Genomic DNA, 27,672 nt, shown 5'->3' on the forward strand with positions numbered 1-27,672 from the left:
CTTCCTGTGAGTCCTCTGTAGCTTGTGTAAGATAAGAAACTATCAGAAGACTAAGAGCTTTAAAGAAATTTCAGGCAAATATTTTCTGAGCAGTACCTGTTTCATCTGAGTGGGAAACGTCCACAATGATAAATAGAAAAATTAAAAAATTAAGAGAAAGCTATTAGTGGAGACACTACTGGGTTTGAGCCTGCCAAGGGATCCCATCAAGCAAGCCCAAAGTGCCAGTAAAACAGTGTTCATGGTGCAAGGACACTAAATGAAATGACACTTCAAAATGTTCCAATACGTACACCCAGTGTGTGTGTGTGTATGAGTAAGGGGGGAAGGGAGGCAAAAGGAAGGCAAGTCAAAGGCAGACAAAGAGGTGCCAGAGAGGGGCAAAGAGCATGCTACATTCTGCACTGTATGCAATCAATGAAATAATGTACACATGAATTAACTCATTAATGATTCCTGGAGTGAATCTTAGAGATCATGAAACACCAACTGACAAGGCTCTACAAAAAAAAAATCTGTTTAGTAAATGAAAAATATACCACAAACAAACCCAAGTTGGTTTCAAATTTATTTATAACTCAGTATACAATCCATAAATCAAGAAACAAAAGGCACAGTATATTTTTAATCAAAGCTTTTGGAGCTCACAATATACGATATAAGAAATTGAATTGATAGATCATTTATTATTGTTATGAAACTAAAGGCTTTATATTCTTAAGTGAAGTAAAGCGGACAGCAATATGTTCATATTAGAAAGTTCCTAGTGTGAGTGAGAACTGGATTAAAATTGAGATATTGCTTAGCAAGACAGACAATCTATATTTATTTTTGTCTGTGAAACTATTGCAACCATACATAACCCATAAGTATAAAGAAGCGGCACTGGGGGAAACCACCTTGCTGGTTTGCCCTGTGTGTGAGTGTTTGGCAAACGCAGCCTGTAGGGTGTGTAGTCCATTGGCACATAATCAGCTCTCTGACCTGTAACATGTACATTCTGGAACATTAATTGGCACAATTAAAAAGTTATTTAGATGATGAGCTTGGACCAAAAAATGTTGCTGCTTCTCAGAATCCTGAAATGCAACTTGGACTTCCTAATAAGCTGGTTTAACTGTTCCCAGAGAGATTTTACACCGGGGGGAGGAAGCAACAGTCAAGGAGCCATGTAACACACAAATCTGAACAGTCCAGCATGTGTCAGTGCAAAGAAAATTCATTCTATAAAGTGACTAGTGTGAGAAAGACTTAGAAAGGATTATAAAAATACACTACCATATGTTGTAGTAGTTGAAAGTGATTAATCCAGTTCTTAAATCCCATTTTAAACTCCCTTTCATTTCTGTCTATAGAAAAATAGAAGCCAATTGCTTTGTTTGAATGCTATGTAGTTAATTACATCTTCTAAGAAACTATTTTAAAACTAAATGTAATGTTTAATTACAAAATGCCCTCCCTAAAAACAGTTAGCTTGTACATTGATTTGTAGTTCATTAAAAATGCTTTCTTAATTATATTTCCAGCCAGAAAATACATAGACATTAGAGAGTCTATAGAGAAATTTTGAAATCACAGCATGAATTTGTGAGGAGAAAGTTACACTTCAAATAGTGGACAACTGACAGCCACAACCGCCTTCCTGTAATTTCAGAACTTAATTGTTGTAAAAATAGTAATTGGAAAGCAGTGTTCATTGTAACGGGTATCAATACCACATTTTTTTTAATATGAGTAGATTTTCAAGGACTAATTAGAAAGCAAATCAATTGCACCAAACAAGTGTAAAGTTCACGTTAGCTGTCGGACCGATCACCTCAACACGCGGGGTTCACGGCTAAGGGCAGCCCGCGCTTTGGTTCGTAGGGTGTTGTCCTGGAAACCATGCGGATGCAGTCGATAACAGGGCAGACGCTGAGACACAGGGTGCAGCCTGTACAGCTGTCAGTAACCATGGGCAGGTGGGTTTTGGGATCAAACTGGATAGCCTGCGAACAGGAATAAACATTATTGATGTCACTCACAGAAAAGGTCAAAATTGCTCCCATTTTGGTGTCTGCGTTTCCTGCGCTACAGCACTTGCAGACATCTTGGTGTGATTCTGCACTGCAGCTATAGCAACTGTTCAACTGGTAGGGAACAAAACAACCCCCTCTGCGGACACTGGAAACTTAGAGATGTGGGCCAACTTATACCTTGGCAAAAGCTCATAGGTCACAAGGGCTGGTTAAAAAAGGAGGAGTTTGGCCCATGATATTTGAACTCCCAGAAGGTATTTCTCCTTCAAATGAAGGAAATATTTCATAAGATAGCAATGTGTCAGGGTATTGGTTCAGAGGAGACACCAGACCATGCCTTCATGGCTTCAGCCATGCTGGTCACAATGCATTCTTTTGACTTTTATTTTCATCACAGTAGAAACAACCTACTTTAATAAACAGTAGGGAAAAACACAGCACACTGTGTCTCATGTGATTATTTTCCTTTGCAAGTCTTCAAAAGGGATATCAGAGTTTGGGGCACGCAGACCTTCCTTTAGTTCTTACATTCCATGCAGTGAATCCTCATTACCAAGAAGGGTGATAACTGTATCTGAATGTGAAATAACAATTGCAGTCTCAATGAAATAAGCTCCTGGTATAATGGAAATACCAATTAAAAGCAGAAACAAAAGCATCACACAACTGCCAAAGCTTCAATGTCTAAGAAGCAAGACTAGAAAAGTAAAATATTAGAAAAACCTGCCCAAAACACTGAACATCTACTTTAAGAGTTCAGGAGGGAAAGTCAGGCCTGAAAGCTGAACTCTGGCTTCTGTGCAAACAAGCAGTGTCTTAGCAAATCTCCCTGACCACTGTCAGCAACTAGGGCAGGCAGGGAGGTGATAGGAGGTACTGGGTGCTGCTGCGGATGGGCTTCAAAGGCCGATTTGCAGCATTTGGGGTTTCACTGCTCAGACGGCATAGAAGTTGCTGTAGTAACCAGAAAGGGCATGAAGTTGGTAGTTACTACCCTAGATCTATGAGTTTTGGTTTAGCTTGAGCACAAAGAGAGCTCTGGCTTGTGGAGGACTCCTTTCTCTCTCACTAACAACAATGCACATCTTGAAAGGGAGCTCAAAGAGGGAGAGGAAGTCAGGACTACAGTGCTAACTTTAAATTAAGGAAAGGTTTTCCGTTGGAGTCAAACAAGGTTACAGCTCTGTAGAGCAGCATGGAAATTTCTGAAACAAAGGGAAGTACAGAGCAGATGCTATTTTGAAGGAGGTGTGTGTGTTGTTGATTTATTTGCAATTAAGAATTGCTTTGCAATTCTTTGCAATTAATTTCTTTTCAATTTCTTTAATTAAATAAGGCAAAAACATCTTTTTTGTGCTTAGAAAAAGTCCTGGGGCTTTAAACTTTGGTTCTTTCAGTGCTGATTTTTTTTTCAGTTACAGATTTCAAAAATAAAATTTTACTAAATATAAACCCAGTCTTTTGCTTAACAGGGGCTATATCCTCCCCTTCAATGGGAAATCTGATGGAAGGGGAAGAGGTGAAGATTGCAGTGTCAAGAAAAATTTTAGACAGTTAAAAGGCTACTGTAGTAATCTACTTTGGTATAAATGCAGCATTAATTTTCTTGTATCGGGGAAAAACCCCATCTTTGCTCTGATATACTTGTTTTAATTGCAGGAGTTGATTTTAAATGGAAGACTTCTTTCTGTGACTGTATGTAGTTCAGTTCCTCTACTACTGATTAGACTGAATCAAAGATGAACACAAACTCATGGTGTGTCCAGAGGAAACTTGCTGCTCATTTAAAGTATTTATTTCTGACAAGCTATTTTCAGACTAAGATTTATGGAAAACTTTGTGTAGAAATTATTGTTTACTGCATATTGGATTCCATGACAGTTATGCTAGACCATATTTTGGTTTTCTAAAAGAGGTGAGTTTACCTGTACTGCCTTTTTTGCTGCAGACCAGTCCATCAGCTCCAGTGGACGTGGCACAGAATGACACGAAGACATGTGGATAGATATCATACATCTTATGCTACCATACTAAGCAGAAATCAGATGAATACTTTGCTGCAAACAGGAGCCTCAGGTCAAAATTTTGCTATTTGCTGGTCACAATGATTTCTGCAAACTTCAAACTGCTGCTCTAAACCATGACAGTTATCCCGGAGAAAGGATCTGTATACTCAATCAAGACCAAAACAAACCCCCACCTGCCTGAAACCAGTTCAAGTTCAGTTATGCTGCGGGAACAAGGACTGGGTTTCTTAAAAAGCATTTGGCAATAAGACCAGCCCTTGTCAGGAAGGGACATGGTCTCCCTTTCTCCCTCATGTACATGAAAACTATCAAGAACTACCTTTACTGCCATGTAACTTGGGACTCCTTCATTTTCTTCCTCTTAAAAAGAATCCCACTTGCAGTTAGGGAGGGCCTGTGGCAGTGACACGCCCTGCTGGGCTGTGTCGCCACCTTTCACACAGCTCAGGCAGGGCTTGTGTGCCATGGCCTCGGAGCATGCTGGGGGTTTGAATCCAGTATTTTAGGCATCTGTTTTTACCACCTGCTCATTAACAGAAGGTGAATTCTTTCTTCCCAGCAGCAGAAAGATAACTCATTGTGCCTTTCTGCTAATTACAGCTGTGCTCTTACCTGGTAGCCAGAATCATTACAGGTCATGTAGCATTTGCCACAGTTGATACACATTTCCTCGTCAATCAGAGCCACAACTTGCTCTGTGTTGCACAGATCACCATATGTTCCAATATATTGCAGTGCTTTTCCAATTACATCCTAGGGGAAAAAAATAGTTACCGACTCACATTTATAAGACACCTAAGCAGTTTCTACAGCTGCACAGGAGCACTCTCTAGTACTCTAATGTGGAAGATTTGGCCATGCATTTTGATGATGTTTAGGATTTTTCTTTTAAATTTCCAAGTTGCTGACCTTCATACCTCCTGTAAAATACAAAGAATGCTCCATACAGGCACATTTTGAATGCAGGCAGTACTAGAAGTATACATTGGTGTACAAACGTTCTACAAATAGGTTACACATTTGGTCCTTGATTGAAAAGTGCTCAAGATCAAGCCAAATAAGAGACACAGACAGGTCTGCCCAAAATTATAAACTTCAAAGTGTTTACCTTTGTTCTTGTGTTGCCAAGAAACATGATAAGGATTTATTTTTGAATTCTGTTTCTCAATATTTTTGAACAAGCAATACTAACCTTATTCCTATTAGTCCAAAAATTATTCCAAAATTATCACCAACCATTTTAAGTGCCTAGTAGTATGTTGTATTTAACCTGTATGATTTATAATCTCATACAATGCTTTATATATATTGTTTTCCACTCTCATTGCAGAAGAACAGAATTACAGCAAGTTAAAGTTTCATTGTGTAACTTATTTTGGGCAGCATTACTTTGAAAAAAACTTAACATCCCTAATTATTCCCATACCAAATGAAAGCAATGGTTAATGTGGCTTTATCAATGTTAGCTCTAAAGGAAAGCTCTGCTAGATGAATTAAATGAGAAAGTGTCTTCCTAATCTGCTAAGAACTTGCAAAACCAGCTCTGCTTTCTGAAAGAATGAGGTCTACCTGGCCTTCAGCACTTGTACAATAGTATTTTTATGTAAAGAGACAAATCTCTTTCTTCACTTGATGCAGTAGTAGTATCTATGAATTTGCTCCTAATGACTGTTGAGGTAGAAAACTCAACCAAATCCTATGCCCAAGAAGAAAGACTGGCAAATGGTACTGTTTTCTTGTTCCAAAACCACTCAAATGTTTTCTCTCTGCCAAACCCGAGTTGCTGACATGTGAAATACCTTGGTTGCATTCGTTCAATGCTAAAAGCCTTCCAGTTCTTCTCAGCAACATGCAGAGAACATTAATGCTCTTCCAACATAAAACAGCTATGGTACATTGCTAAAGGCAGCGTGATGAGCGTGGACAGATGACTGTGAGCAAGTTATCACAGCTTAATGAGTTAGCACTCATCAGTAGAGCTGTGTGAGCCGATTATGTGCATGGTCCAAATTCATTGCAAATTTGAAGTAAAATCTGTTTGCTTAAACTACTGTAAAAGGTCAATTAACTACTATGAAAGTGTTTCAACTAATACTTTTTACTAGAACAAGACTTGAACATGCAGCCCTTTACTGTGACTCCACTGATGAACTACAGTAACTAAATCAAATGTGATCTCCTAGGAACTGCTCATATCCCTGTCTTTTCAGTTCTACTTCTTACTCAGAAACATTCATGGATTTACTGGATTTGCAGCAGTTTTCAGGTTGCTACAGTTCTCAGGTGTCTGCAGTCTTCTGTGTCAGTTGAAATATTGTAGTAGTAGAATTCAGCTCCAGCTTTCTAAACTCTCATGTAGGCTTGTCTGTTGGCAAGTCCCATCTTTTGAACCTGCGACAGGTTTCGAAATTCACATCTTTGTGTGATCTACTGCCCCCAGCAATACTAAGTATCCTCTCTTGTGTATATACCTCCAAAATGTTCAACTGTCAGAAATGCATATCTCCTGCAAGTGATGATCTGTGCACTGAAGAATTTAAAGAAACAATGTAAAATCTGTGCAACATACAATGAAGAAGCTTTCCACTGCCTGCCCATGTTGCAAAAGTATCAACATGGGGAGATTCCCGACAGCGAAGGGCTTTTCAGTCTGAAAAAGCATATGTTTAAACAGCACAAGCAATTTTCTCAGAGAGGTTCTGGATTCACATCTGTATTCTTTAAATATTGTTTGGATGTTAACAAAACCCACAGAGCTCAAGCAGGTTGCAGAGATGGGCTACTCAAATAATCATGAAATGGAGGGCCTTGCTTTTGAGAGAAGACAAAAAAAAACCTTACAAAATGTTTAGCCTAGGAAGATGAAGGTAGAGCAAGAATATAGGGAGGGGAAAGACCTATTTAAGTTAAATGACAATGCTGGCACAAGAACACACAATTATAAGCCAGCCATGAATAAATGCAAAGCTGGAAATTAGAAAAGGCTTTTTAAATGGGAAAGGAGTGAGGTGGTTAACGGCCTTCCAGGGAACCAGCTGGAGGACACAGGGGAGGCAGTCCAAAGTTTAAGATACCATTAGATAGCTCAGGAAGTGCTTGCTTGCAACAACATAATCAAAGTTGATTTTTCCAGCTACAAACTCACAAAAGGAATAACAAAAACAATGCATATAGCATGGTGATTTCTGAATTTGTAACCAAGTCTCACTTCTCACAGCTTACAAAAATACACTTTTGGGGACTTAGAATCCCAAACAGGGAGGATGATGGCATTTTAGAGGCCTGAAAGTGATTTCAAAAGACTGTGTCAATGACTTACTGCTGATTTACCCTCTTTGCTGTTATGTCTTTTAATCACTTTTTTCTCTCAAGCAAAAACTGTATCTTCATTCATTTGCAAAGTTTCAAGACATTATTGACTAAAAAAGCAATGGTACTTAAAAGACGTTCTGCAGGTGCACTCTTTTACAGCATCTCAGGGCTTCTTGTTTTCATAAAAACATAAATGTTTGGAACAAAATAAACAGTGTAGCAAGAAATAATCAGCTTTCACTGTTTAAAGTGGTTTCACTCCAAAAAGCAACTGTCTAAAATGGTACTATGGGATTCCACACTTGATATATCTCAATGGCCTCCAGATCAAATGTGCAATGTTTACAGACTAATTTTTTTTTTTTTTTTTTTTTTGCCAACTGCTGGACCTGCATCAGGAGCCAGGTTCTGAAAGTCAAGTTGTGTTCTTTCTGGCTTATGCATTACCAGCAGCAATTAAAAAAAAAAAAAAAAAAGAAAGAAAAAGATGGAAGTTAAATTTTGTCCTAAGCTGCACCTTTGAGATGGCAAGGACATGGAGTGCTCCTTTTAATTACTGCTGTGCTGTCCTGCTCTTCTTAACAAAACTGTACTGAATGAACTGGGAGAGGAATGTAGCCCTGCAACTGGAACTGTCAGGGAATTCAGTTGCTATGGAGAGAATCAGAGCAGAATCCATTAGTTTTGTGTTACTAATGAGTACAGAAAAAATATTCTTTTTGTCACCAAGCTAGGTAGATGTGATTTTGAGTATACACAAGGAGCAGATCTGTTCAGAAGGATATTATTTTTGCAATGCTATAATAGCTGCATTTTAATCTAAAGGTATCAAACATTTTATGGTGATTAGCTTTTCATTAGCCATCATATTAGTAAACCCATATTTGTAAATACAATTCATGGTTGAGCTCTGGCTCCTTGTAGACCTGCTGTGTCCATCTTCATGCAGACCTTTTCGTATAAGACCCCACTGTGCTCTAGAGATGATGAACATCACAGGCCTCTCATTAGAAAGCCATACACAGCGCAGGTACTGCACCTCACATAGCAAATTCAAAGGGAACACACATTAGGGAGGTACCTGTCTTCCACATGATCTTTTTCCGTAATAAAGATGAGCTACTGACAGAGGGAGAGAGATGAAAAGAAGAAATGTTAGAAACAAAATGATGGATTATGGAAGAAAATGTCACCAGAATCTGAGGGTACATGACCAAGGTCAATTTACAGTAAAGCAGCTAACAAAAATATGTAATCTGATTAAAATTAACTTTACATTGAAAGATTACAGATACTTTGCCAATACTTAAAAAAGGTGCTCTGAGATTTAGAGACCTCTAAGCCTTGTTTTCAGTAAAACAGTTGTGGTACCAGCTAAAGTGGGGCTTACAAAATAACTCATAGAATCATAGGCTATCCTGAGTTGGAAAGGGATGCAATTCCTGTCTGTACACAGGAAAATTCCAAAAATCACACCATGTGGCTGAGAGTGTTGTCCAAAAGCTTAGATGAACCTTTATGTTATTATTCAAGGAGGTTTCTGTAATGAAAATTATGCCTTGTGAATCTATCACAATTCTTTATGAAGACTGTGAGGTCTTTCAATTAAAAAAAAAAATCAAAACCCAAAACCCCCAGTAATTTTTATGTTTGACTAGGCCTCTGATAGGAGCCTGTGACACAACAGAGCTCTGAAATTAAGTAGTCATGAACTGGGATTGCAAATTGGTTAAAGAGCAAACACAGAGCAAAAAATAAAGATGTGGAATACAATGACCAATGTTCAGAAAATGTAAAATATTAACAGAACAAAGCATCTCAATTTTCTGGTTTAGATATGATGTTGTTTAATATGTTTGAGTGTCTTTCAGGAAAAGATTTGAACCAGAAGAGTGTAGAGTTGGTACAAGTTTTAATTTAAATTGAAGAAAATCCAAGAAACTTGTAGGTATTTTAAAAAACTAGATGAAGAGATACTATCAAGGTGAAAAAATGCAGCTTGACAAACATCTTATCAAAGTAAATAACTTTTGCTGATCTTGCCAACAGATACAGTCTAGATAAAAAAAATCTGCAAAAGAAAACACAGTAGGAGACACTATTGACAACTCATGGAACCTTCTGCTTGGTGTGCTGTCCTGACCAGAGGCAAGCAAACTAGCAAGATGTTAAGATAGAAAATAGCACCATAACTACCGCAGTGGTGTTGTTATAATTAATCAGCCATGATGTGGAATACAAAGTCATTCCAGTTTCAACCACAGAAGCACAGTGCCCTGGAGCACTGGGCAATGATTAATGGGAAGAAATTTAACAAGCCCAAACGCCAGATTCTGCACCTAGGATGGAGAAACGCTGGGCAGAAGTATAAATTAGGAGAGGAGTGACTGGAGTGCAGGCCTGCTGAAAGAGATGTGAGGGTGCTGGTGGGTAGCAGGCACATCGTGAGCCAGTGGTGTGCCTGGACAGCCCAGAGGGCAAACCACAACCTGGGGTGCAGCAAACACAGCACAACCAGCCACTCAAAAGAGGTGATTGTCCAACTGTGTACAGCAGTGCTGTGGCCTAACCTTGAGTGCTGTGTACAGTTCTGGGTCCCCCACCATTTCAGGAGGATGTGAAGGTACTTGAATGCATCTAGAGGAGGGCAACAAAGCTGGTGAAAGGGCAGGAACATCCCGTGAGGAGCAGCGAAGGACTTTGGACTTGTCTAGTTTGGAGAAAAGGAGGCTGAGGAATCACCTCACTGCCCTCTACAGCTTCCTGAGCGGAGGAAATAGAAAGCGAGCTGATGATCTTTTCTCCCTGGTATACAGCAATAGGTCATGTAGGAATGGTTCAAAGCTGTGATGGAGAGGTTCAGACTGGACATTAGGAAGCACTTCTTTACCGAGAGGGTGGTCATGCACATGCTTCCTAGAGATGCGGTCGAAGCCCCAAGCCTGTTAGTGCTTAAGAGGCATTTGGAAAATGCCCTTAATAACATGCTTTATCTTTTGGTCAGTCCTGAAGTGGTCAGGCAGTTGGTCCTTTCTAACGGAAATGATTTTTTCTATTCTATTCTATTCTGTTCTATTCTATTCTAATTCCTATTCTATTCTACTGCAGAGCCACTTGAGGCAGTCCTCCTGCCACAGTCAGAGCGGGGAAGGAAAGAGGAAGTTTGGACTCTAGGATTTCTGCCCATATCTGAAGACTAAAGTTTACTTGAACTAGATTGAACACGAGGAATTTAAGCTTGAGGATCTCTGTGGATATTTTTCGAACAGGTGGAACAGCATGTCACGCCCTAGCTAAGCTGACAAACAGAGCTACGCCAGAATGTTTGAACTACCGAACAAGGCAATCTCTACAGCAAGACTTGTGGAGTAAAAAAAGGAAGAAATAAAATAAGCAGATAAATGGTGACTGAATATTGTAGTATAGGCCCTTAAGGCAAAAGAACTAAATTATTAGGAAGAAAACACAAGAACATATAAGGAAAGAAATTAAAGTAATAAGGAGGTAACATGAAATAGGCAAATCCATCTGTGGGAGCTGTACGAAACTGCAACTGAAAAGAAAATATCCAAGGCACATATCCACAAATGGCAGAAATTCCGATATTACAGACAAGTGAGAAAAGAATAAACAACTCTGCTGAACATCAAAGCATGCAGTTTCAAATAATATTGAAAAATAGAGAAAATAAAGAGAACAGCCATGGGAAAAGAGATTCAAAAATAAGTTAGATTTTGGATAATCGCAGAGGGTTTTTAAATTGATTAAAAAAAAAAAAGGCAATTTGACAGCATGTGGAATTTACAAAAATGTTGGAATTTACATATCACCAACCTGTGGCACTAAACCTGCATTATATGGGAAAACTGTTGTTTAAACATGTCTTAAAATGGCTTTTGGTGGTCTCTTTGCAAACACATGCTTCTTCTTCCCAACACCCCCCACGGTAGTGTTATCTCAGGAATGTCCTGGGAAGGTGTCCTGAGGTGTTTCTCACTGGACCTTGTCAACCCCTTCCTGTGATTGGGTGTTCCTGTAAGCCCCTTGAGACTTCTAATTGGTTACTCTGTGAATCCTCCTAAACCCTATAAATGTAACATCCCCAACAATAAACCCTCTCTTGCCTCCTCTCCACGCCCTGTGTGCTGTCTCTGTGCCGGCCATGGAGCCACCTGCGTGGGGGGAGGGGAGGGCACCTCTCCCCTCCAGGCTCAGGGCCTGAAGAAACCCCTGAAGAAACCCCTGGAGTTCCCTTTCCCCATCCTTCAGACGTCGGAATGGTTCCTCAGATGGAAATGGAACTAGAACTGGGCCACCCCACGTCGTGGGTGGGGAAAGGGATCCAGACCAACCCAACAGCTGATTAGGCAGATTAGGAAACTTGGGGGGGAGGCATCAGGAAATTTGCAGCAACTCTCCAAAAACACAAGCAGCCAACGCAGGGGTCATACCTCTTTCAAGGGCACCTATCTCTCAGGTCCCATCAGCTTTCAAGCATGTCACTTCACTGCTCCAGAGAGCTAGAGTTAAGCTGGGACTACCTGTGAGAACCAGGTACTGACCATTACTACTCCCAATATTCTAGTCTGAACTAACATATTCAGTTAGTGAATATGTTATTCTTTCTGTCTAGAGGGTCAGCCAAGACAGAACTACTTGAAGATGGTCTGGGATTTGTAATTCTAAATGTGAACATTTCTTCTACAGTTACAAATAAATCACTCAAGTCCAAGTTCCTTTGCCTTTCTCCATGGAGAATTCCTGATCAGGGAAGGGTATCAGATAAGTCACCTTTTTTCATTAAGCTTCACTCAGCTTCATTAATGAATATTCTGAATCCTCGTGGCAGATTTCCACCACTATATAATAATAGATGGATCTATTAATAATCAACTTTATTAAAACCTCCCTTTGTAGTGGCAAATTCCCTACTTTAACCAAAACCCAGGTATTTTCCTATTTCTTAGTGGGCATCTGTGGTGAACTGACCCCATCTGGACACCAGGTATCCACAAAAGCTGCTCTATCATTCCCCTCCTCAGCAGGACAGGGGACAAAAAATATACTGAAAGTCTCATGGGCTGAGACAAGGACAGGGAGAGATCACTCACCAGTTATTGTGTCAGGCAAAAGAGACTGGACTTGGGGAAATTAGTTTAATTTATTGCCAATAATATCAGAGTATATATGAGATATAAAACCAAATCATGAAACAACCTTCCCCCCACTGCTTCCTTCTTCCTGAGCTCAACTTTACTCCTAAATTCTCTACCTCCTCCCCACTTGGTGGTGCAGGGGGATGGGTTAGGGTTAGAAGGTGTTGCAGTTGGCTTCACATTGTCTCTGCCTTTCCTTCCTCCTCCCAGGCAGGACTCTTCACATTCTTTCCCTGCTCCAGAGTGGGGTCCCTCCCGAGTCCGTCCCACAGGCTGCAGTTCTTCATGAACTGCTCCAGTGTGAGTCGCTCCCACAGAGTGCAGTCTTTCAGGAACAGACTGCTCCAGCATGGGTCCCTTCCACAGGGCCATAAGTTATGCCAGCAAAACTGCTCCATCATGGGCTCCTCTCTCCATGGGGTCACAAGTCCTACCAGGAGCCTGCCCCAGTGCAGGCTTCCCATGAGGTCACAGACTTCCTTCTGGTATGGGGTCCTCCACAGGCTGCAGGAGGATATCTGCTCCACTCTGGACCTCCATGGGCTGCAGGTGGACAGCCTGCTTTACCACAGTCTGCACCACAGGCTGTAGGGGAATCTCTGCTCTGTCACCTGGAGCACCTCCTCCCCCTCCTTCTTCATTGACCTTGGGGTCTACAGAGATGTTCCTATCACCTAGAATCACAGACCAGTTTGTGTTGGAAGGGACCTCAAAGGTCATCCAGTTCCAACCCCCCCTGCCATGGGCAAGGACACCTTCCAGCAGGCCATGTTGGTCTTGAACACTCCCAGGGATGGGGCATCCACAACTTCTCTGAGAAAGCTGTTCCAGTGCTTCACCACCCTCACAGGAATTTCTTCCTAATATCCAATCTAAGCCTGCCTTCTTTCAGTTTAAAGCCATTCCCCCTTGTCCTGTCACCACATACCCCTGTAAAAAGTTCCTCTATAGTTCTCTTGCAGCCCCTTTAGGTACTGGAAGGGTCTCTGTGTCCCCAGAGCCTTTTCTTTTCCAGGATGAACAGCTCCAGCTCTCAGCCTGTCTGCATAGGAGAGGTGCTCTAGCTCTCTGGTCATCTTGGTGGCCCTTTGAAGGCTTCCTTTTTGTGTCTTGAGTTTGTTCAGGGCCTCATGGCATTTTCCCTGACTTCCTCTTTGTTGGGATGCATCGCTCCTGAGCTTGGGAGAGGTGATCCTCTCTTTCCTCCAGGGCTTTATTTCATGGTTCTCTGCCAAGCAGATCCCTGACAAGGCCATATTCTCACTCCTCTCTTCGACTGAAGTTGCTGGTTTTTCCCCCCCTTTTAAAATATGTTATCCCAGAGGCACTACCACCATTGCTGATGGGCTTGGGCTTGGCCAGTGGAAGGTCCGTCTTGAAGCCAGCTGCCCTTGGCTTTGTCAGACACTGGGGAAGCTCCCAGCAGCTTCTCAGAGAAACCACCCCTGTAGTCCCACCACTACACCAAAACCTTGCCACGCAAACCCAGTACAACTTCTCTTGCTGCTGTTTTTCTCATTATGGTTAAAATATTAAAGAAATGTTCAGACCGAAAGACTGTCACGAATCAGCTTTGGCGATGCCTATCTTCTAATTGCTTCAGTTTCATTTAATCAAAGGTGTGAAAAAGAGGCTAACCTGATTTCAGGTCTGAGAAGCATCTCAGACACCACTCAAAAGTATTCAATACCTTATAAACAAAAGTTTGTATTTGGGGGAATTCATTTTCCTCTTCCCTGCAGTAGGGCCTCTTTTCTTTTTCTTAATCTGTCTCCTACTACTTGGATCTTTTTTGCTTTTGTACTTGGAGTTAGGCTTGATAAATTATTGACCTCAACTTTTTATTTATGTTTTTTCAAGTCTTTATGTCTGGTTTTCCCTCTTGCTAAACTTTTTCCTTCATTCGGTTTATTTGCTTTTGGATGGTATCAGTTTTTTGGTTTTCTGCTGTTTTCAGAAGCAAGCTATCTCATTGAAAATGCAGTTATCGGCTCTTGCTTCTTCTTTTTCTTTTTCCCTACATCAATACTCTCTCCCTGCAAAGAGAACAGAACCATGAAACCTCGGAGGTCAAGCAGGCTTTGAAAATGCTCATCATAGTGGGGGGAAAAAAAAGAGTAGATTGCTGTTCTTTGGAACTTTTTGTATACATATAGAAGGGAACCTCAGCACAAGAGGAGGGGAGTGATTTTCAAAAACATGACATAAACCAAAATAAGCAGTCCAGAAATCTGAGAGAGGTCTATAGATGTGGCAAACTATTTAATTTAAACAGGAAGATGATTCAAAATTTCTCCTTGGCTGGTTTTGCCATTTTACCTATTAGCTTGGAATACTGGATATACTGGTAAACTGCAAAATTTTCTTGGGAATTATGTGTTATTTTGAGCACTGTTCATACTGTATTTTATGTTTGGCCTTATTTTTGCAAGAATTCTTACAGGTGTGATCATACAGGGAAAGTTACCTACCCATAGATATCTGATATTCTCCCATATATGAGCAAAACAGTCAACAAATTAACAGACATAATTTTCAAATTGCTTTATAAAAAGGCCTCCATGAGCATTCTGATTTAAAAAGAAAAATAATAAATTGCGCACTTATTTTTTCTATTCAGACTTGAAGTTTAACTCAGCTCTGAAGTGAACACCTAGAATAATTAGCTCATGCCGTTTCATTTTATTGATATTAATGGCTAACTAAAGAGAAAGGAAAAGCTTCAATGTATATATTATGCAGTAGATAGGGGTCACAGGTTTTATTTTTGCCTTGACATTTACTCATTGTAGACAGCGGATCAGCTACTTAGACAAATATTCTCCAGTTTTAAAAGTTCAGTCTGAAAACCTATGACACAGCTTTTATATGTACCGAACACCAATCTTTTCCATTGATCCTACATGAGGGATGGAGGCATTTAGCACATCGCAAGTAATCAAAAGGCATCATGCAAAACAGCTCATACTGTAGCATTCAAACTGAAATCGTAAACAATTCTGCTTTGTTCTTCAAGGCATTACCAGTGCTTGTTCTGTAATTACTGTTCCATTGCCTGAATATCTTCATTTTGAAAAATGACATTAGAGAAATACCTATACATGTACATCACAAATCATTTCTCATTGATTTTGGTTAAAAGCTAGAAAGTCTGCATAAACAGTTGTCTTTGATGCCCTCTAACTAGCTTAAAAGCAGTAATAACCAACTCAAGCTGCCAGAAATGACTGTGCATGTCAACTGCCTGATGGCCGATCATTTCTTATGCATAAGCATATATTTTTGTTACCTTGATTGCTGGAATGGGCTTCTTTGGAATGAAATGCTTTTTCTCGGGAAGCACAGCAGCCATGTTCTGTGCCTTCAGTTTAATCTTGTTCTCAGCTATTATTTTTTTGCGTTGTTCCAGGTAAGGCCCAAAACTGGGTAGTTTCTGAAACAAAAATCAGTAAACATGATTATGCTTAGTGAGCGGGGGTAGTAAAAAGGTGAGTCTGATCCCGCAGGTGAAACCCTAAGTCCACGCTGACCGTGACTTGCTTCTTATTCAGGAAGTTGAAATTGAAAACAGCAAGACTGCACCAGAGTGAGAAGTGAATAAAAATCAAATATGAACATTGGGATCTGACTTGAAAATATATACTGAATATTAAAATATTAATATCCCATAGCAGAAAAATAGCTGAATTGCAGGTCAGCATCCCACAATCTATTATATCCCCATTGCATACTTGCTTGTATATAAAAATGTATCATGTTAAATAATTCAAATGTGTAACTTTATTTCTATTTTATTTTATACTATGTGGTAAGGTATCAGAAAATTATCAGTTTACTTAGAAGGGTTCCACCAGTATTTAAGATTACTTGTATTGATATCTGAATATATCAATACATATTTTTTAAAGCTTATAAACATGTATTTTGCAGTCTGATAATAGAAGGCTGTCTTGACCTGTCAAAGTAAGGCTAACAAACACCAAATGAACTGAAACACATTATAATCTCCTAATTTACCTCTGTGTCCCACTTGCAATCTTTTCTGCAACATTTAATCCTTGAACTCAATTAAGCAAACTCTAGAGGAAGATTTCACTGAATTGCAAAACTCATGTCTCACCCAAGAACATGAAAGAGCTGGTTAAGGATTCATAAAACACTCTGCTTCCTGACAGAAAAAGTCCCTTTGCTTACCTAGCAGAGATATAGACAACTGTAGTGTGCCACAATCACAGAGTTCGGTGAGCGAAAAATGGTAAAAAAATGGATTTTTGCTTGATGCAATAGATCATGCCCTTCCTCCCCTGAAACTAGTTTCTTATTCTGCAAAAGTATTTTATCCACCTAACTAAACCCTGTTCAGAAGCTACAGCAGTACTGCAGAAACCAGCAGGTAGTAACAGGGGATACATAGCCTCAGCAGCTGCTAGCATTAATTCACGCTAATAACACAACCTCAAAGAGCATATCGAACAAGATACAGTACTGCCGCGGTCATCAATTTTTTAAGAGGGAATTTCAATGTGAATTTTAAACCCCGAATTATTTAAAAATTTACAAATTATTATTTTTTAAAATGAAGTAAATCCAGAAGAGGTTACCCTGCCCTTCTGCTAATCCTTAGGAGAAAAATTCCTCGATGAGCTCCGTCAGCCACAGTACCCAACCCTGGGACCTCAGGCTTCTTGCTATGACAAACAAAAGCTTTCTTGGCTGTTCAGTTTTTGGCACTCTGAGCATTCAGCCAGAGGGTGAGGTCCTTGAAATGCTTCCCTGCTTCCAAGAGTTGGTTTGTGGCCTCAACACATTTTTAACGGCAAGTCAGCATGAGCCTTGCAGTCTCCTGGAGCTCTCTGGAGAAGGTGACCTCCTGCAGGCTGGGACTAAACCATGAGACAAAGCCTCGGTCTGGGCAAATGCCAGGCCAGAACTGTGGGGGATACTGCAGACCCCATCTGTCCCAAAGGTAGGTATAGCCCAAGTTTCCCCGCCGTCCGTGGGCTCTTATTGTGTCTGTTCAATGAGAACTTGGCTCCTGCATGTCATGTTCAAGGGCTTCCTTACAGACATCAAACAAACTTTCCTTTCTGTGCAGTTGCCATATGAGAATTGTTCTTGGATGTCTTAAAATAAGGCTTTATGAATTACTGCAAACAGCAGTAAGGAAGCGGCCTTACATACTAAAGTCAAATAAGGCAGCAAAACCAGGATTATTTTATAAGGCAAAATGAGCAGAAGGAAAAATTCGTTTAATTTCATTCTAATCAATAGGCTCTAAAGCACAAACATGTAAACTCAATTCTTTACAAGACTTTTAGCAAAAATCAAAAAACCACAAATTTTACTAAAAAGTGTTCTGGTATGTCTACTAGGCCGAATCAACTAGAAATACATTTTTGGCGACGAATAAGTAGTAGCTGTGTCACTGAGAAACTATTTCCTCTCCATAATTTATGTGCTGATGCCAACAACTTTGGCTTGAGAGGGCAGGAGACTTGATGACAAAGCATTGTTGGATTCTTTCCTGTCTGGCCAGGAATTGGATTGCTGACTTTGAGAGTAAGTAGCAAAGCTAATTTTGCTGATGTTTTAACTGAAGTAGTAGAGAGAGGAGACAGTTGTTCATGGCTTGACTGATTGAAGATCATCTTCAGGAAGAACAGCCAAATCTTTTCTTAATAAATCCTTTACTTTCCTGTTCTCTTAATATATGCCCAATCTCCTGATTTCTACTGACAGAAACACTGGGTATACTGAAGTGAAATAGACGATCTAAGGAAGAGTGCGGAAGAAGAATTCATTTTTGTGTATAGGTGAAGAGTGAATTACAAAGGTTTATTAATTTTCAAAGTTGTAAGTTGAAGTAGATTTTTACATCTAACATATCTGCTATCTGGACTGTACAGCAGACATTTCGAAGAGTGTGCAATGCCACCAGTTCCATAATTCAGATGATTTGTAATGACATGTTCAGCTAAATTAAACTGTATAATCTGTATTTTTAAAAAATAAAATATGATTCATCTACAAACTATTGTCCAACTTTCATATTTGCTGTGTACTGCTGTTTTTCTGTCAAGAGTTTGGTAAAATGGAATTTAAAATAATTAAGGAATCATGTAGGTCTTGGTCCAGGCTGGGGCATACACAATGAGCTTCCACTGACTTCACACACTGTGTGCCCATACAAATGGCCTGGTTATTTGGAGTCTAGTAGTTCACAAGCAGCCAAGCCAAATTTCATCAAACAACACTGAAAACCAACAATCTTTTCTATAGCAATAAATAATACATGAAAATGTAGCCTCAGGAGCTTAGGAAGGACTTATTGATGGTTCCCTCTATGAGTAATGCACAGACACAGGGAATGCAGAGGAGAGTGCTTATTGTTTGGAGCTGTGGTTTCAAACATCTTGCAGTCAAAGGCCATATGAAATGGCAAATGATATTTTAATGAAATGTGTTACTGGATACAGAAAAAGTGGAGACGTTGAAGTAACTGTGGAAGAAATGGATATTTAAGAGATTTTAAAATTAAATCACCTCTAATCATTATAGGGGATATCTTCCTAAGCAAATAGGGGTTTTAATAACAAAATTCCCAATGAAAGCACAAGCACAGAGCTTGGTGTGTTTAACTCTGTTTGCTTTTGAAATCTCTATATAGTACTTTTTTTTTTTTTAATTTTCAGATAATCCAATGTCACTAAACTCTCCATACATGATATCTTTGTTATATCAACATCTGCCTAGAAAAAGCCCACAATTAATATGAATATGTGGAGCATAGCAAGTCCTTAGAAGATTGCAACAAGCAGAGTAATTAGATAATTCTCATCTACTTATATATCTGTATCAGTGATGTCTATAGCTGCATTATTTGTATCCATCTGTCTCTATATAGACATAATTTAATGTGTTTCTACTGGAGGGATAACATCAAGAATGGAGCCAAAATAAATACATTAAGTGGAATTATTTCATTGTTTATAATTGCATTATCACAAAACTGGAAGCTTGACGTATCTTGCTGGAGTATTTTACAGAAAGAAAGCAAAAATCCAAATCCTCCCTCGCCCTTCACTTCCAAAAGCTGCCTTTTAACTGATGAACTGTATAAATCTTCAGCAAATTGTGATTTTTGTTTCAGTAATTTCTCCAGGGATTCATCATTGATGAATTTGTTCTTACCAAAAAAGCTAAATCCTGCTCATTTAAAGATAACAGTATCCTCCACTAAAACTGTCTCTATTCAGATATAAAAAAGCATTACCCTGCCAATAGAGAACTGACAACTTAATGAATCAACAATGAAACCTTAAGCCAGAGAGCTTTAAGGTGAGTAAGTCTGTTTTGATTATAATTTATTCATGGATCAATCTAAAGGTAATTGAACATATTATGAACTAAAAAAGATTCTTGTTTCCTAATGGCAAAAAGTAGAAAGAATCCTGCACTTCAGACTGATGCAATTTTTATGGGCACACCAGCAAGTAACCTAACCAGTGAACAGGCTGGTGGACAGGGCAGTCAATATGAGTCAGATGACCCAGACTTTATTTCTAACTTGGAAACTGATCTGCTCCTTACTCTGAGAAAATCCGCATGTGTCTCCATGATGAAGTCATGGGTTGCTTATCTGGGACCTGTCTGCTACTAAGGGGCTGGATGCCATCTACTGTTAGAAGACACAGATTTCAGCTGGCACAGTGTATTGAGTTTTCATGGCAAGGTTTTGATAGTGGGGGGGCTACAGGGGTGGTTTCTGTGAGAAGAGGCTAGAAGCTTCTCCTATGTCTGGCTGAGCCAAGGACAGCTGGCTCCAAGATGGGCCTGCCACTGGCCAAGGCCAAGCCCATCAGCAATGGTGGAAGTGCCTCTGGGAAAACATTATTACATTAATAACAAAAGGAACAGTAGGGAAAATGTGGGCCCACTACTGAATGGAAAAAGGAACCTTGCAACAGAGGTTGCAGAGGAAGCTCAGATAGGGAACACCTTCTTTGCTTCAACCTTCACTGCCCTCAGGAATCCCTGATCCAGGAGACCAGGGAGAAGGTCTGCAGAAAGAAAGACTTCTCCTTAGTCAAGGAGATGTGCTAAAATGGCTGCATATATCTAGAATCCTTATTACATACTGCATGTACATGTAATACATGTAATATGTTCTTATTTTACACTGTGCAATAATTTCCATGCAGTGGTCTGCCTCCACCCTGTTGCAACTTCACAACAATAACAACAAGAGCAACGAGAACAAGAACAACAACAGAAAGATTACTGAAGTTTCCTGAAGTCATATCTGCTTTCTTCCTTGTTCTCAGAGAATACAATGAAACATGACTCCAACATTTCCAAAGAGAAAGAAAACACAAGGTTCCAGTACCAATGAGCAGCACCAGTAACAACAATGAAATCTTGTGACAATGTCAAGTAGCTTGTGTTACTTCTGGGGAAAAAAAAAAACAAACCACCCAACAAAAAACCAACCTAACAATAATGCCAACAGCTGAATTTTGTTCCTCTGAAGGCAGCAAATAACACACGTTTTCATATTCACAGATCTATATATGAAGAGAATATTTTGCAGAAGCTTTCCCCACGGGTAAACTGCTTAACTAATGAAAACTATGTATGGCAATGGAGAAAGTAAAGATGTGAATTCTTATTCTGTTAGACATTCTTATTCTTTCAAGCATTCAAAGCTAAATTCTCTTAAATAGCTGCTTTTATCTGTGTCAGTCCCATACCCTGCATGGTAAGAGCCCATGGCAAGAAGGAGACATTCAGATGGCACTAGGGTTCATGCCAACACCTCCAGCAAGGAATCCTGCAGGAGTCCTCCCCATAGCATGTGGGCAGGAGATGTGTAATGGAGAGGATGGGATACTTCATTCTACCAGTTTCCACCTGATAGTGAGTTTCTTGGGCCAACATCAGCTGTTGGAGCCCCTGGAGCTGCTGTAGTTCCATTAGCAAGAAGCCACAGGGATTTTGTCCCTTGTATCAAAGGGTTCATACATTCTCATGGCTCTGTTTCTTAGAGCTGAGACATTTCTGCGTTCACTGCCTTTAATTATGTGGAAATGCCTTCAAAATAAAGGACAGAACACAACAATTATTCAGAAAAAAAATGAACTCTGCCTTTCAGTTATTTTGATTTTTTTTCTTGGAACTTTTATTTGCTTCGTAAACAGCACTGTCTCAGTAATCTGCAATTACTGCACATATACTTGTTCCTGTAACCTCTGCTGCCCACTCTGCATGTGTATATACCATCACATTTAGTTACTCAACTATTCTGCCTGCTCTTTAAACCATGATTATTTAAAGTGGTTGAGCTAACCCCCAGCCCTTCAGTAATTCTGAGACTAAACGGAACACTAATGTGTGTTCTAGGAGAACATACTGCAGTGACCTCACCATGAGATATATAGTACTATGTTTGAATGTGCAGATAAAACATTACTTTAAATAACAATTATTTATTCTTTCATAATTTTTCTAACACTGCCAGAATTTTCTCTTCTAGTTCCAAATCACAAACAGATTATTCTTCATGTTCTAACTCAAATATTTGGGTTTTAGCAGGATATATACACCAAGTGAGGGAAAAGGTTTTAGGATTATAGGCTTACTATAGTGCAGCAAAAACTTACATTCTACAAATGTACTGAAGTCATGAAATATTCATCAATAAAACAAAAAAGAGCTAATATTTGCAGCAAGCTTAGACATTTACAATCAAAAGCCAGGATGACATAGATGATAAAGAAAATGTTACCTTCCGGGGTGAAGAAAAGAAGATACTGATACACATTACTGTGCTACTTCATGAACATCTGGCAGTCTGTCACTTAATAGACAACAACATCTTCTCTAAACAGAAGAGACTTGAATTCATCAGGGATTCCTGTAGTTCAGTATGTGCTTAACTTAAGTACCTGCTTTCTGTGATTTCCATAGATTACCATATTCATGACACTGGAGTGAAAGCATTCTTCTCACTCTCTAACCAGAACATGCAAAAGAAATTAAAATGTTGGCAGGCACTTTGTCTCCAGTTTGTTGGACACGTGAGGGAAGGACTTTCCACCCATTTATGCAGATGAAATTCTGTCAGTTAAGCAGCAGCATAAATAAGATGTCAGCAGAATGGCTATTAACAAATATCTGGCAGGCAAGCAAATCTAACTATATAAAAATGTGTTTAGGAAACAGGGATCAGTATCAGTTTGAGCCTTAGCATTGGAAAAAACTTTGTGCAAAAAAGATTTGTACTTTTACTAGTAAATAAGTAAAAATCAGTATTCACATTTTCATGTGTATCTATATACCATTTGTATACATAACTATGCATTCAGTTTATGCGCTTATTCTATCAGTGCTGTAAATTACCCGATCACATGAAAAAATGCCATTGTTAGATAGTTTTACCCACTTTCTCCAAGCTGGCTGGTAACTGATCTGTTGAGACCAATGCTAAACTAATCTGTTTCTTTGGATTTAACCATTCTCTTCTGGGAGTATATGTACTGAGGAGATTGACTCCAGCAGTACCAGACTGTCTGTTTTCTAGGTCCTTTCAAAGAAATTTCAGAGATGTTAGTTAGACTATTAAAAGAGAAAAAACATCTTTTCTTACAACTCTGAGAAAGTATGCATTAGTGGCTACCAACTGACCTGTCAATCATAGATGCTGCTGACCCAGCAAGGTGAGTAGAACCGTATTAAGCTGAATTTGTTAATTCCGCTTGTGCTAAATGAGCTGGGTCAGGTACCAGGAGCAACCTCACCCTGTTTCTAGAACTGTGAGGCCCAAGGAAGCTGCATTTAAACTGCCCATGTGACCCATCTGAATCTGTTCAAAAGCTCCTTGAGCAACCCGACATTACCACGCAACCTGAGTGCAAATTACACGTCATGGGCAGGAGGAGGTGAAAAGCACAATATCTACATCTGCCTTAGCTCTTTCACACTCTTATCCAGCATCGCCCTGGTAGAAATACAGCTCTAGACTCCCTGCAGTACTTACTCACAGAAACCCTATGTATGCACCATGGCCATATAAAATATGCACAGTATAATCAGTAATGCCTGTGAAATCCATGCTCCTGGGGGATGGGAGACTACACAGAGAGGCAACCTCTTCCAGACTCTGGAAGAAATCGAGGTTTTGAAAGCCTCTGTGAGGCTTTGGGTACCTTCAGTAAAATAACAAGTGCTTCCACTGTGTGCAAAGAAAGTGCCTTTCCACCACTGCTATGTGTGTTTCAGTTGTGTGTTTTTCTTATCAAGTATTTCTTCATAGCAGTTAAACCTTCCATAAGAGGTAAGAGCATACACTTTTCCCATCTGCTGGAACCTTTACAGATTTTTGTTTTGCTTTGATTTTTGTTTATCCTGTCTTTTTGCTTTAATGCATTTTTTTGCATGGAAGCTCCAGATTTATAACCAACTTGCCTATACTGTAAACAGCGTATAATTTCAATATATCTAGAAATAAAGTCCACTTTACCCTGGTAGATTACACATCACATATCTATACATATATTATTCTACTAATAGACTACTTAAATGCAAACCACTGCTAATAATTCCTAAGTAAGCCTTCTTCCACTTCAGATTCATTGTAATCCATCTCTTATGGCAGATGAACTACAGTACTTATCCTCCTCCTGCACAGGCTACAATGCTTTCCCTTGTTCATCTCTCACACACAGTAATCCTTCCATCTCTACTTCACACAATCCTAATTTAAATGTAAAGTATTCAGTGCAGACAAAAGAGCTCTAGTCAACTCTTGCAGCTATGACCAAGGAGACCACCGCTGCCTTTTAGTCTTCAAAGTCAATAATACAATGCTTTTCATCATCACCACAATATCCTAAACTCAGTAAATTGCATGCTAAGAGTCATAATACTAATAGTTCTAGCATTAACAGCAAATACTTTCACTTCTAGATAGTCAGAACTCCCTTCAGCTGTCAGGAGGTAGGACGAGAAAATGCTGAATGCTCTCCTATAAAGAGTTTGGGTGTTCTGCTTTGATTAAGGCCTTCCAACAGTTTAAAAAATGTCACAAAGTAACACATAACATATGACATTAAGAAAAAAAAATATAGCCAGATGGTAAAATTAGAATGGTCCAGTAAAGGAAAACGATGCTGAAGGATTTTTATAATTTGAAGCTATTAAAACTTTTAAGCACATCTGAAAAGAAATAAGTAATTGCTAAACTCTTTAAAATCAATATTATATCAAAATTATCTTATAAATGAAATATCAATAATACATTACAAAAGTGATAGCTTCACTAAACTGATATAAATGCTTTTACCCCACCATCAAGTAGTGAGGAGACATCAACATGTAGGTACCAAAATAACAGATGCTATATAAAACCCTAATGTAGAAAACCAGAAAAGTTCTCATTAGAATCCAAGTCCCTCACAGTGTCTCTCTTGCATATTTATCTGTCTTTAAAATACCTAAAGTATCTAAAGTATCATTATATTCTGAATATGGCATTATTCTATATTCTAAAATGCTAATTTGATTAGATTTTCACTCAAGTCAATCAGAAGAAGAATTTGATTTTCAAAAATCTAACATGCAAATCATTAGAAATACAGATCACAGGCATACATCACTGTACTTTTAAAAACTATCTTGTTTTAAATTACCACAATAGCTTTAAAATGAGTTCTGATCATCTTGTTACTGCAAGACTTCACTGATTTGTATGCACAGTTAGGCTTGCAAGCAAATGCATTCAGCTTGCCCTCTGCTATTAAATATAACCACAATCACATATTGCTCGAAGAGGCCATCCACTTTTTCACTGGTTATGTGCTCCCTACAGATATATAAACCTTTCCTTTACATATCACTTTGCACTATGTAGTCACTGTGGGCTATTTCGCAGGTCAAACAGACTGACATGACACAACAAACCATGTAATTGATATATGCAAAGAAACTCCTGTCTTGATCCTACAAGACTTTTATGCATGGCTCAATATGCAAGGAGTTACATTAACTGAGGTTAAGCCTCTGTGCAGCGACTGGGAGTACTGGGGCCATCTCTCACCAGCTCATCACCACAACCAACCCACTCTTCTTGGATGTGCACACCTGGCTCCACCTGACCTCATCCCAGGAGTTACAGGTGCCCAATAAAAGGTAAAACAGAGTGTACAGTGTGCACATTTTTTATGTTGTTTGAAAAAACTGTCCTGTCTCCAGCTGTTCTGCACTCAGTTCCAGATAACATACCTCTCACTTCACACGAGTGATCACACAAGCACTACAGAGCTTCGCTACTCAAAAATCTGCCATATTTAAAAATCTCATCCTCATTTAAATTGTAAAAACAAAATTATTTTTATTTCTTGACATAATTCAACTTGTTGAAGTTATGCCAGATATTTATAGTGATTCAATTGGCAGTTAAAAACAGTCATCTCTGGCCCTTTCAATTATTGAGATGGAAAGGGAAACAAAATTTTCTACTTAGTGCAGCTTCTCTACACTAACACTGTCTACAACAGTGTTGCTGCTCTAAAGGTCACAGATGACATAATTTAAATTATTATAGATAATCCATGTCATCTATCTGCCTGAGGTTTTTTTTCTTGTTTTCCATATTTTACAGAACTGCTGTGTATCCCAATGGATAAAGCTCCTAGGAAAGCTTCAGTCTGAGCGGCTTACAAAGGTGGGAGCAGTCACCACACTGCTTCTCCTCAGGAAGGCTCGGGCCGTTTCCTGCCTCCAGAGAACATGCAGTGAGTGGTCCTGTACAACACCAGGCTATTGTAAGGATGTTCTGCCAGACCCATTTTTCCACTGGAGGACGTCTTGCAATTTCAGTTCCTGACTGAGTTTTGCCACTCAGTTTGTTGCAAGGCAATGGCAGTGGTAGCAGTGATGAGAAGTGGACTAGATTTTTGTTCCCAGGTTATTTGTATGAGTGAATGAGCCCAGGCTCCACCGTTTCCAAATGCAGTTTGGTAGTGAGACTTCCAGAGTGCCCCATCCTGACCACACCATCTGCAGCAAATGCTGCAAAACAACTGTCAAGCCATGTAAGTGTGACTAATATGGTAAAGTTTAGGTGCTGAGATTTGCTGTTTGAGACCACGTCCACTGCTCTACTTTTCCTCAAAGCCTATTTTAGAGTGCAACGAGTTTTTATGGTTTTCCTTTCTGTTAGGCCTATGTTTCTCCAGCAGTACTGCAACTGACTGTGCAGCTCGATGCTCCCCAGCACACAGACATCCTTTTGGATGGAGGGTTCTGTCCCAGAATAGCTCTCACAGGTGCCCAGTGGCATTTCTGCTCAGTGATCTGGGGACTGTCACTTGAGCACACATTGTACGGCTCCACTTACCTGTGAGGTTGCAGTACTCCAGGAGATGACAGGATTCCTCCTTGGTCATATAGTCAGTGTGAAAAATTGATGAGCACTAAATTTTTGCCTCATTCAAACACTCTTTTGAAGTTGTTTTGTAGTCCCTGCCTCAAACTGAAAAATACCCAAATTAAATAATACTTAAGTTCAATCTTCTGATTTTCTCTATTTCTGTTATTTTGAGATTCTGGCATCCTGGTTCAGTTGCCTTGTTTTTTGTGCACAGCAGCCCAAACCACCACAAGACCTCAGGGGTGTACATCTCAATTGCTTTCCAGATGTTGAGCAATGTGCAACACTGCAGGTTGTGGTTACTGACAGGGTGCTAATTCTGGCTTTATAAAATGCTTTCTAATAACTGATGGTCACTTTGTACTCGTATAGTTTCCTGCCCTTGGAACATAAGGATTGATGTTTTCACTTCAACACATTACTCCAATATATCTCAGCTGAACTGCTCCTACACTCTGCTGGTGGATTTACAAGCCTTTTTGGAGGAGCTGTGTCCTATGTATGCCTGATACAAACAGTAGTCCCTCCCCTGCCCTGCCTTGTGCAACATAAAGGCCTTGGCATTTACATGCTGCAGTGCTGTACTCTGGGATATTTTGTCCAGCTTCTTTATATATGAGAAGATTGCAGCAAATACAACTGTAAGTTGTATTCATAGCATGATTTTGTTTAGTAATCACCTCAGGAGACTGTACAGATCTGAAAAGTGTGGAAAAGTATTGTGAGATGGT

At 39.5% G+C, this 27,672-nt stretch overlaps 1 protein-coding gene across 1 annotated transcript in view; it reads right to left on the reverse strand.

Moving 5' to 3' along the window:
* Nucleotides 1–550: 550 nt before the first annotated feature.
* DPYD (dihydropyrimidine dehydrogenase) overlaps nucleotides 551–27,672 on the reverse strand; it is a 338,464-nt gene continuing 311,342 nt past the window's right edge. The window contains 3 exon segments of the mRNA XM_032695866.1: nucleotides 551–1,988; nucleotides 4,658–4,798; nucleotides 15,803–15,946. Of these exon segments, the coding sequence (XP_032551757.1) occupies nucleotides 1,818–1,988; nucleotides 4,658–4,798; nucleotides 15,803–15,946 (456 nt within the window). The 3' untranslated portion in view covers nucleotides 551–1,817.

This window comes from Chiroxiphia lanceolata, chromosome 9 (assembly GCF_009829145.1).
Source record: "Chiroxiphia lanceolata isolate bChiLan1 chromosome 9, bChiLan1.pri, whole genome shotgun sequence".
In the NCBI taxonomy this organism is placed as follows: domain Eukaryota; kingdom Metazoa; phylum Chordata; class Aves; order Passeriformes; family Pipridae; genus Chiroxiphia; species Chiroxiphia lanceolata.